Below are 12,671 nucleotides of genomic sequence, written 5' to 3'. Positions count from 1 at the left end.
CTTTGAATTAGTATTGTTCTAGTTCTAATTTGATTTATTTTATCGCTCCAAGATCTAATGGTGTGTAATAAAATGTAATGTTGTTACTTCATAATGTTGTTATTTTTCTGGTTGTAAAAGTGAAATCAGAGTGTTGGTATTCTTTACTTGTTACTTTTCTTATGCTTTGTAAAATTCTTCTACTTCGTCATATAGTGTGTATTTAACATTGTTGTTTTTGAGCACAAAATCTGTCGTAGCACCTAGATATTTAACAATAGTAGCGACTTTGTGTGTACTAACCAATGTGTTCATGTTATCAATAAGTGTTGATTTCTCTGTATGAGAAGCTGGTAAATTAAAAGAAATAAAAACATTCCACACATTTTTATTAAATCAGCCTCAACTCAAAGTACATGTACTTTGTCAAGTTACATTATAACAAAGCATATAAAAGCTAAACAAGTAATAACAGGTAATTATCTACAACTGTGACACGCGCATCAATTCAGATGCTATGCGGCCTCCTAATATTTGTCATATGCAAACTGCGAAACATAATTTCATTCCTTTAGATGTGTTTTAGTCAGTTCTCGTTAAAAAAATGGTAACAATAAAAAAATCGATGTGACTCGACTGTTTAAGTTAGAGCAAAAATTCGTATTCGTTCAGCAAACACATCGCAACATGGCTGCCATCACGACTTCACAACCGAGACTGTGAGCGAACAGCACCAACATTCATCAAATTTAGCAAAAATATATATACACTAAAAATACTAATTGATCACATTTCTGAACTTAACCTACAAGGTACAAGGTGAGACCTAGCCTAACGTCACTCAGTGCCAGCCGTGCTGCTGCTGTTGGTGATGGTCGTGGTGTTCCTCCTCCTTCTTGATGTAGTAGGGTACGTGCACCTTCACGGGGTAAGGCACCTCCTTCACCAGTGGGAATGGCACGTCCTTGTAGACGGGGTAGGGCTTGTCAATGGGCACTTTCACTTCATAAGGAACCTTCTTCTCAACAGTGTAGGGGACCTTCTTGTACACGTCATAAGGCTTGGGCACTGGGACCTTGATGTGCACGGGGTAGGGCTTCTCCACCTCCACCTTGTAGGGCTTGTCAACGGGGACCTTGACTTCATAGGGCACCGGCTTGTGAACAGTGACTGGGTAGGGCTTCTCAACAGGTACTGGGTAAGGTTTGGGCACGTAGACGTTGTAAGGCTTGTCCACGGGAACTTTCACTTCATAAGGCACCTTCTTGATGACTTCGTAAGGCTGGGGTACTTTGACTTCGTATTTCACGGGGACGGGGTACTTCTTCTCAACGGTGTAGGGCTGAGGAACGGGGACCTTGACTTCATAGGGCACCTTCTTTTCGACGGTGTAAGGAGTGGGTACTTTGACTTTCACTTCGTAAGGTTTGTCGACGGGTACCTTGACTTCATAAGGAACCTTCTTCTCAACGGTGTAGGGTTCAGGCACGTACACGGGGTATTTGACGTACTCCTTAACGGTGACGGGGACTTTCTTTTCAACGGTGTAGGGCTGGGGCACGTGAACCTTGACTTCATAAGGTACTTTCTTCTCAACGGTGTAGGGCACGTGTTTCTCAACGGTGTATGGGACGGGGACCTTCTTGATGACCTCGATGGTCTTAACGTGCTCGTGGTGTTGGTGTCCGTGTTCCTCAGAGGAGATGGGTTTCCATCCACCGCTGGAGCCACCGAAGTCGCCGCCGCCATGACCGTAGCTTTCACCACCTCCGTGTCCGAAGCTTTCTCCGCCACCGTGTCCGAAGCTCTCGCCACCGCCGTGTCCGAAGCTTATGCTCTCTCCGCCGCCGAAGCCGTGTCCACCGTAGCCGCCCTCATCGCCACCGCCGCCGCCGCCTCCGTAATGTCCGATGTCATAGATGCCTCTCTTCTCCTGTTTCTTGTCTTCGGATGCTGCCGCCTGTTTCGGTGCGCCTTTCTCCTCGCTGGCAAAGGCCACCACGGCCAGCGATGCGACCAATACAACCTGATAACAAGAGAGAGATGAATTAGTTTATGTAAAGTAGTGTATTAAATGCTTAATTAAATATAAGTTTGTATGCCAAAAGTGATTCTAACAACTATATTTTCATGTCAACTAAATTCAAATAGTGACTTGAAAGTCAAACGGTTAAAATAAATGACGTAAGAGGATTAAAATCCTAAGCTGCAACCGACAACAAAGTAAAAGTTGCATTGAACCAGTTAAACATATCGAGACGGAATACAAAATTCACACTTTCTCTCGTTGTTACATCGCATAATCTCGATTCTTGATTCCCAACTGTATTGTTGAGTCAACTTACTACAACTTTACTAATACACACTTCCGAGGCTATAAATTAAGTATCCAGTAGGCATGAAGTATGTTTGCCATAACTCATCATAATTAGGATCGCGTTCAATGAATTCCAGGTATTTAGCCTTACCTAAGATTTATTTGGGAAACAATGAATTCCTTCACACTTCCTTAATAACTCTATAACAATAAAAGCCATTGTATGTACAGCCAGTTTATGGATAATTTTGAAACATAATACTGTATCTAAATGATTCATACGACTATAAAAAACAAATGAACCGAACAGCAATTATATCTGTTGCGTACGTTTTGCGTAGCCATTTGTTTTCGAAGCATTTATATGGCTACTTTAATTGCCAGTATAAACACTTTACTAGTAAACTTTCTACAGGTTTAAATATTTATAATTAATGGACGGCGGATTACAGCTTTATCGTGGCTTTCGTAACTTTAAGAAACTGTAGCAACTTGTGCAATGGCCGACAATTAGAAGATACGATCGGTAAAACTGTTGGCTTGTCTTTTGTCTTCATAACGTTATCTTTCATCTGTGATATTAATTTCATAAGCTTTTTATTTAATGAAACAGTAATACTGGTATTCATAATACTCTTTAGTATTTTCATTCCAATAATTAAATGAGTCATTATTGAGGTCTCCGTAATAAGCAGGTCTCACGAAAAGATTTCAGTTTAATAACAAGCTTGAACTCTTTAATGATAATATTGCACTTTGATATGAATACAATAAAATGGAATGTTAAACAGTTTAAAGATAAAATATGACCTTCGAAAGAAACTGGTTTGAAATGTTTTTGTTTCACACATTCTGACCCAGATTTTCAAGATGTGGACAAACCACTTTTATTATTTATTTAATATGGTAGGCCTATAAACTGATCTAGCACAACATTTTGGTCTTGCATTTTGGTGTTTGGTCTTAGTTAAGCTTTCCTCAGTTTCCTCATAGCGGAATTGACACCAAAGAGACGCTAAATTAAAACTTGCAAACACTATACTCTATGACTTCATCACGCTTTACATAAGCAATATATCCATTTAAATGCATTTTAAACAAACCAATTACCATAATAGAGATGGATAGTAGCATATTATGAAACGGCACAGAAAACCGAGTAAGTCTTGAATATATTATTAGTAGGCTGTTTTAACATTACGTAGTAGAAATGCATGTTAAAATTGCTTCAACGTTGAGAGCAGGAAGCTATTATGTTGTTACGAATGATCGAGAGCCGGTAGGTAGCGCCACTTGTCGTACAACTGAATTGCTGGTGCCTCTAGTTAAGATTACGGAGTGTTTATCATAAATGCTGGTCTTGCTTAATTTCCTCAATTATTTAGATGTTTTTATTTAGAAGCTAGAAAAATATATTAATCATCAATTTGTAGAACTTTACTTAATATTGAAAAAATCGCTTCATTTAGTCGTTTTCTATCATCACCATGTTGTCTTTCTTTACCACTACATATAAGTCTATCAATTGGTCTATTGCTTATAAAATCTGTAGCTCATAATGTAGTTACACAAGTAGCTTTAATATTGTCTAACAAGCATTTAACCCAGTTAACCTGCAATTAAACCGGTGTATCATCAAGGTAAATACGTTCTTGTTGTGCACCGCTCTATATTAATTACGACACCTCTAGTGAAAGTTGTATGGGAGATTTGCACGTGACGCCACTACCATGAGTTTTGGTAAAAACAATGGCAGTCCGTGTGAGTTTTTTGGTTTCCTGTGTTGCTAAAGGAATTTGGTGATAGCCGTGTTATAAGTCTCAGAGTTTTCGTTTTTAGGTATCAGCGTTCTAATTCTCATTGTGAGCATTAAAATCAGCATCTTTTGTAATTAATTTGGGCCTAGCATCCTCAACAGTTATGCTGATAAGTCGATTTTTTTCGCAGTAACTATCTCTTAATACAAATGTTCGAGTTTCTCATTATCATACGCTAGATGTAAATGTATTCACATTTAAAATCACACATCACTATCTACTTTCGCACCAATTACAAGCACTTCCTACGAACTCACTTTCCAAGCGAAATCGTAGCGAGTTCCATTAGTACCGTATCCGTAGCTCATACGGATCGGATATCCAGTGTCAATGCTCTCGCTAAACCTGTTTGTGATCAGAATTCATATACGCGTGAGATTTACCGCGAAATAGCAAAAACAGCTACAAGTGTACGATCATCCATATAAATGACTTTAGATTTGTAAACAAAATGCGATAGTATTCCGCGGTTCCGTTTGAAAGTAGAAAATCAGAAATTGATTCGAAATTATTCCGTGTGTGCGTAGTTTCTGGAATAATTTTGTTTTTAAACATTTTATTTTTGGTAAGATGTTCGCGGTTTTTAATATCGTCTATTCAGATAAGTCTCTGTATTTTAACTACACAACTCTAATGTCATACATCAAGTCATCAATTAAAATTGACATATACAGCCACACTTAAGACTCCGATGACATAACAATTATTTACTCGAATGAGTCCACAAATTATATTATGGCATCGAATTTAGTCGATTATCGTTACGTTACTAATTAAGCTAGGTGATTATGACTCGGATGCATCCGTGTGTGTCATAAGGAGTCCACGGTGCGTGACTTTTGCGTCAGTAGTCGATTATCGATGTTATGCACTACTGTCATCGGTGTATCCGATTGCATCAATTTGAGCTCTAGTAAACAATAGACCAATGGACCGATGAAATGAAGATTGGTAACGTTTAATATGGAATGCAGATGATTACTTGTTATGGTGCAACTATGGGTCCTGTGGAATTTAATGGACTGAGTTGAACTGTCTTGTATACATGAAAAGGTATTATGCTCGTAGGTAAGCTGTATTTGTGCCATCATCTTTGCTTTTAATACAGCCTTTATTTTTTAAGCTTCCTTAAAATATTTTAGTCGTAACTAGGGTTTTTACTTTTAAAGTTTTCAAGGAACCAATCATGAACAATCATTTATTTGAAAATAAACCATATTAGAAAATGTTTTGCTAGATCTGCCATTGGTTTAAACGGAACCGAACGTATTTTCACTTTTGACGGAACAATTAGCTGTAAATATTCCGAATGCAGTTGCAACCTGTCTACTTTCTGTAAAAGCTTTTCTAACTGCAGTCGCAAAGCTATATATTATATCGCGATGCTGTATTTCTAATGAAACAAATCTAAGAAACTGAGATGATTGAAAAATACGGTTTATCTTTTTCTCCAAAACTTCTTTCGTTATTTTTATTTTATACATCTCTTTACTTGACTAACTTTACGTTATTACTTTATTCGTTTTTTAGTATGTAGCCTTTTTTGGGCAAAATTTATTTCCTCTGAGGTATAATTTAGCAGACATCTAAAGCATCACAAGCTCCCTGCCCAAACCACTAAAGATGTACCAAAATAAACAAACTGTACTACGTATTCTGATGTTACAAATATTTTTCAAACTAAAACCGGTAATCTGAAGTTCCGTATCCAAGCAATAATGATTATGCATATAAGTAATTTGTATCTAAAGACCGTATCTCGGAGCGTACAATTTTCGATACTTTCTAGTTTATACGGAAAGTGAAATGAAAATTACAGAACTGGTCGTTTGAGGAAGAAAATGTTATATGATACTATAGTATTATAGTGTAGATAGAATTCTTAGTTTCTTCGTAATTAACGAGGAAGTACAATGAACTATGAAGTATATTTTTCTTATTTCTCACTTCTGTGGGATTTTGCTTTTATTGTTGTTGTTTATCTTGTTTTAAATACCTACATGGTTAACTCGTGTTGTGTGAATGCATTGTTTTGCTTTTTATTTGCATTTTTTATGATATTTTCTGTATTAATTAATTTTAAATCGGATGAGTTATTTATTTCTGGTTCTATTTATATATTTATTACAATCCTGACATAACTTAAAGGAGTGAACAAAGAAAAAAATGCTAGACAACTATTACAAAAAATTGAAAATAATTTTCGATGAACTAAGTATTTTCAGGCAAAAAACCGTAAAGGTTGTACAAGTATTTTAAAACACGATTATTAGAATTCCTGCAACCGCTAAACTATTATGACTGAACTGCCAGAACCGCAAGCCTCAAGAGTACTTAATATTAAAAAAAGTCGTTGACAAGATTTGTAAATTATAGAGTCAAAATAAAAAATATTTTGAAGCCTTAAAATACGTTTCGACTATTCCTTAATGATGATGATGATGTCCTCCTAGCCGATTATCGGCTACGGCGGCTATTCTCATGTAAGGAGATTAGCCAACTGCGTAGGACATATTATAGTGCACAAGCATTTGCGCAGACACAGGTGCACTCCCTATTCCTTCACTCTCATAGCCCGATGGGACGGCAATCCGACACGACCGGAGAGAGATCAGGCGCAGGACCGACATTTACGTGCTCTCCGATGCACGGGTGTATCAATCACCAACTTCCAGACTCCGGGCTGCTTTGTGAAAGTCTTCTAAAACCCACAAAGCGATTTCAGCCCGACTCGGGAATCGAACCCGAGACCTCGTGCTCAGCAGCCGCACTTGCGACAACTAGACCAACGAGGCAGTTATATTCCTTAATAATCGGTTATAAACATGAAAGATTTAGTCGATTATCACCCCTTACGTCCACCCCTAACTACTATCTGACGTAAAAAAGACCGCGAAATAAAAAAGCCGCACTTTTTATTTTTAAAACTCGAATCCTAAAATGTTTTTTTTTTTCACTTTTGGCACAAACACTGGCACTGCACTATGTTGTATAAACTCACCAATAACTTCATGGTGCTGTGTGTCTTCGTTCGTTCGCCGAAGACTGGTTGTGTGGAGCGAGTAACATACCATCAAGTTATATACCGTCCCTCCCACTTTTTGAACGGCTAAGATACGAACGAAGAAGGGTGAACGCTTGGGCTCGATAATGACATGTATTAATTGTAACTTGCACTTATAATCTTGCACTCAAACTAGAGCATTCCAATTCTCAAATAATCGAGAGAGAACAATCGATTTTAATTAGTCGATTAGTTGACTTTCGATGTTTTCTTTAGCATTGAACTTAATAGTAGAACTGGTTTTGACAATAAAGAAAGATTTTTACATGTCATTTGCATATGCCTCCACATTTGGTTTATATTACGAACTTGATTGTTTGAAGGTCTTTGTGCAAGATTGATATGAAAGCTGAAAATGTTAATGTTTTTTAATCAAGGACTTTATCGTAAGTGTGCTGTGTTTACACGGGCTAGACTAGTGATTCTTTCTGTCATTGCGGCCATTAATAGCAGATTGTATTCGGTATTTACAGTAACAATAAAAGAATGAACAATTTCGATGTTACCAACTGTAATAATGTGAATATAAGTTTCGCCATTGGTTACAACAGTTATGTTTTTTTTTTTGTTAAATTCCTCGACGAATTCTTTGACTACTAACCTACTTATTCAATGTATTATTGTAACAGTATGTTGAGATGCACAATGATGCTAAATATATCTGAAGACATTAAAATATCACCTTAATTTTTTTGCATTGCACCTTACTGCTTGAGTAACTGTATTTTCCAATTATTTTATTTCTAAGTGAATATTTTAAAATCCTGTTACACAGGGATGGAGCTCCCAACGATGAAGGGGACCAAGGGATCATGACGGTTCTTGAAGATGAATGGGTTCGAATGAATTTCCGCGGCCCTAGTACAGGCTCCTGAAGCTCCTTGCTTGTTTCGGCATTTCTTCTCACGGTCAGTCAATTAGGAAATGTAGGTAAGAAATCAAAGTGCTTACAGACTGGACGGTGAGTTGCTAATAGTTTCAGCTTACTTAATCAAGGCCTACATTTAATTAAGCAGCACACTTAAAAAAACTGCAAATAAGTCTTATATGTAAATGATACGACAGTTACATAAAGCTAGAAACTGAGTACGGCATAATCAGAATGAAATTAATGAAAGTAAACAGTGAAACTATTAAACAAATGAATTCGTTTACTGCTTTTTAAGCTGCAGTTAGATTAATGGGCCGTGCGATCCGCGAGAATTTTAATTTTTGCGTCAAACGGATTTTGTAATAAAAACTTGATGCTTGTAACAAATAGGGCTATAACGATTGATAAGATCTGTGTCGGCAAGTGTGCCGGAAATAATTGTAATAGGTATATTCATAATAATAAATATATTTGCAAGCTTTTTTCATTTAGAATCTCTTCTTTGCCTAACTTCATGTGTTGTTCAACAAAATTATGCTGTGAAGTAAACTTTTAAGTTACCAAATATAAAAAAACAAAGCGACATAATTTAAATACAAAATGCACAATTAGTAATCCGCAATATTAATTAAGATCGTAAAGAAACAAAACGGTATGTGTTCATGATCTCACGTTAATCTTACATTTTGGAGCCACTGCGAAAAATTACCACTATTATCAAATAGAGTACCCAGATTGTGTTGTTATTATGTTTTTGAGGTATATGTAACTCTTACAATGGACGTCTGTTTGATTTAATATTGCCTTCGTCACTGGTTTTGCTTGTAAACAAAGAGGATTTTTTTTTTCATTCAATTCATTCCCGTCTTTGCAGGAATTATTGAAGGGATAAAACAGTGATCCTTATATTAATATATATAGATTTTATTATTCGACTCTCAGAACACCATGTTTCTTAAGTATATAACAAAATAAATTACTTCTATGTATAGATCATAGCAGTCATAGACCATGCAACCTTAAAGGAGGTACTACATTGTATCTATAAAACATCTTCTTTTTCAACAATTATTTATGACCTATCTATAAAGCTGAAGAGTTTGTTTATTTGTATGAAAAATTATTTGCTTCTTCTTCTAATACCTACCAATTTTTTATGTGAGTGCGCGAAATACAAGGTTTCACCCATGGGACGTGGGTTCTCGTTTACTAATATTTACTTAGATTTCGGATAAAGCATCACGTTTTCTAGTGGTTAATAGTTATTATTTTATATAAGCTATCTCATAATTGTTATAAGAGTACTCTTTGTACATCTGAAACAGCCTCAACAAATGTACGGAAAGAAAAACATTAATATATCATTACTCTGATGTAACTGAAAAATGTCGTTTCACGTAAAAATGATGTAAAATATGAAATAAATTCTACAGCTCTGCCGCATGACAATTGCGTAATGTAGAAACGCATTGAATTTACTGAACACTTATTTTTCTCATTCATTTGTAATTTAGATTTTAGATAACTGCCTATTGAATCTACATGCCCAAGTTAAATTTTAGGAAAACATGAAGCTATCGGAAATTTAATTTTATGTGGATTTTTGATCCTAAATACCTACTTACACAGTTTTCTCTATTGGATATAATTTTTAAAGATACCGCAAACAAGTGTTTTGATCTGAGGGGTTGCGGGAACTTCTTCAGTTTAGCGGACTTATCTTGTAGAGGTTTGTTAGTGAAAACGTTACCGTACATAATACTTACTTAGGAGCAGTAGCCATAAGTTATATTGCAATATAAATATTACTAGGCGTAAGAGAACTTATAAATGAGACATGTTTCTATCAATATTCGCAACGAAACTATACTTAACAGTGCACGCCACAGATTATTTCAAGACATACCACTTTACGGTTAGTCAGGCATTCAAAGTCTATGATGTGTAGATTCCACGAAAAATACTACAATCGATTACATATTTCATAATCGCCTAAACGTTTTGTTTGCCTTAGTCGATTGCGAAATCGATAATTGCCGTAGTGATCAATTAAAGTCAAAATTGTTACGAATACATATATTTTTTTATTGATTGATTCTGGTATTATAATGACTGGGCTTTACTGAAATTATGAAATTATTGGTAATACGATCAAGCGTAATTCTTAACACGTAACTGGAAGAAAATGCGGCAGAAAAAACTACGCTTGAAATTAATTATGCATCCGATGATAACGCGCCTATTATGCTATGTATAATCTGGCGGTTACTGTGTTGTCGGCTATCCTGATTACATGGATAATATATAACTTTATGCGCGTACCATTAAATCAGTTAATACATTGTAACGCAATAGATTTTGTACACAAAACGATTTAATTTTCTTAGGTTAATTAATCACGGTGAGCCGTAAGAGAAGCATAAGGCCGCGAACGCACAGGCAGGTGGCTTGCTTAGCGCCTAGTGCCTAGCGGCTTTCATCCTGGCTATTCGACTACCTAGGTGCTAAGCGCGCAGTGCAGCCGGTTGCGTTCATTTTAGAACGTTTGTTTTACTGGGCTACTCGCTAGGTGACGCGCTAGACACTAGGCGCTAAGCAAGCCACCGGCCTGTGCGTTCGCGGCCTTACAGAAAGGCCGATTTTTACTGACTTAAAACCACTGGGAAAAAAAAAATATCCGGCAATTTTCAACACGAATATACATAAATTTATCCAAATACCATGTGCCTGTCAAGCTTACTCAGTTCCAAAAATCCAAAAACAACCAAAAATTGAGGAGCAGAAATAGTTTCAATTTTCTACTATCAAATCTTCGCTACACAATTTGACCCGCATTTTTACAGAATCAAGCGCATCACTAAAGAGATAGTTACCGAATCGACTATCTCTTCACTAAATAACTGGCCTAACCTTGAGACTTGGCGCTAATTACTGGTCTATTTAACACTTTACATCAACGTAATTAATTGGCCTCATCTTTGATACAATTTAGAGGTTTTACCTGTCAATAAATTAAATTTTGAAACACGAGGAAACTTTTTTCGGCATTTTAATTACCTGTTATACGTCATTACATTAAATGTACAGATTTCATTATGATGCTTTGGAGGTGTAGCAATGAATGCTAGAATCCATAATTGAATCTTACTTGGTCTGTTTAATGCTCAATCAATAACATTGAATTGTATGAAATTAAATAAATTCAACGCTAACGTAAATCCTGAAAAGGGGAAAACTATTTATTTTGGGAAAATGACCAAATACCAATTGACCAAACCACAGATACCTAGAGCATAACAATGGATTGATTAAAAAAACAGATCTCGAAATCAGCGTAGGCAGATTTAATTATTTTTACAAGCATCCGTTAAAATGTAAGTGCAATCCTTGAAACTGGCCAGTCACATTTTAAGAGTATAAAATATCAAGTATGAAGCAATATTATCTTAAATAGGTTACAAAAAAGAATAAGGCAGCCATATTTGATTGATGTGCTGATATTCTGAATTTGAATTTTGAATTGGACGTTGTGAAATACGCATTGAAGAGAGTTATTATAGATCGTCTTTTTAAAATGTCTCTAGTACTTGATAATCCAGTTTATTGAGGAGTGAGTGCATATTTTTTTTTCAGAGGTCATACTGTGGTTAGATAAACGTATAAATAATTCGGTTTAACCACTCATCGAAAGTTCAAATCGCAAATAAGTTGATTTAGATTACACCAAAAAGTACAAAAAATAAATCATAAATGGAACGGTTCTTGTAGAATTCAGGCTTAAAAACTTGGTCACTGTAATATTGTAACAATTGTTTGCTTGTCAAAATAAAAGCTATTTCGATAGCAAGCCATTAATGCAGTCTTGAACTTGCGGAGATAGACGTGATAATTATGCCGCTGTCTGATGCGTGTTTAATGTTGCCTACCGGTACTGAAAGGTTAAAATGTGCTTACTGCCTTTTACATGTCAAGAAATTAATTTGGACTCAATCTGTCTGTTGATGATATAATTTATTTGCAGCTAATTAGCAGCTACTAAATATATCTATCAGATCTAAAGAAAATGTCAGATCCTGCCGACACACCTACCAATGGTCACAAATAACTGGCATCCATTTATCTAACATTAAAATCTGCTAGGCTTATAAAAAAAAACTGAATGGTTTAATTGCAAACGGATGCACTCACATGCATAATGTATGCACGCCCACGGAAGTATAGAGGAAAGAGGTTAATATATCAAGTTGATAGCGGCTAGCTAACTGTCACTGGTCTATACTCTATGGTACGGCAGATAAACGTCACTTGCGACATAGACTAACAGGAGACAGTGTTGTAATTTCTCCGTACTGATGCTGGACGATTTTGTAATGAGTAATGGGGTTTAAATACTGTCGAGGATTATAATTTAAATGCTAATCTTATGCATCTAGTCTTTGAAATATTCGTTGCGGTAATCCTGAGCCAAAATTCTAGATGAGCCGACTTAGAGCCTTTCCAAATACTGTATAGTTATTTGTTGATTTTGCTTACCTACTACAGATAGAATTTTGCAATTAGTCCATTCAAGTAATGTCAAATTCATATCTTTAGTAGGTAAAACAACAGATCGAATATTAAGCA

The 12,671-nt window shown here is 35.9% G+C and overlaps 1 protein-coding gene across 1 annotated transcript; it reads right to left on the bottom strand.

The window, feature by feature from the left end:
• Positions 1-549: 549 nt before the first annotated feature.
• LOC124642318 (repetitive proline-rich cell wall protein 1) lies at positions 550-7,153 on the bottom strand. Its single transcript, XM_047180697.1, has 2 exons — positions 7,115-7,153; positions 550-2,005 (listed from the first exon to the last, which is right to left on the bottom strand). Exons 1-2 carry the CDS (start codon positions 7,124-7,126, stop codon positions 821-823), a joined length of 1,197 nt encoding a protein of 398 aa, XP_047036653.1. The 5' UTR covers positions 7,127-7,153; the 3' UTR covers positions 550-820.
• Between the last annotated feature and the right edge of the window lie 5,518 nt (positions 7,154-12,671).

This window comes from Helicoverpa zea, chromosome 24 (genome assembly GCF_022581195.2).
Source record: "Helicoverpa zea isolate HzStark_Cry1AcR chromosome 24, ilHelZeax1.1, whole genome shotgun sequence".
Classification (NCBI taxonomy): domain Eukaryota; kingdom Metazoa; phylum Arthropoda; class Insecta; order Lepidoptera; family Noctuidae; genus Helicoverpa; species Helicoverpa zea.
The sequence above is the reverse complement of the archived record's forward strand: the minus strand, read 5'-3'. Positions and strand labels throughout refer to the sequence as shown.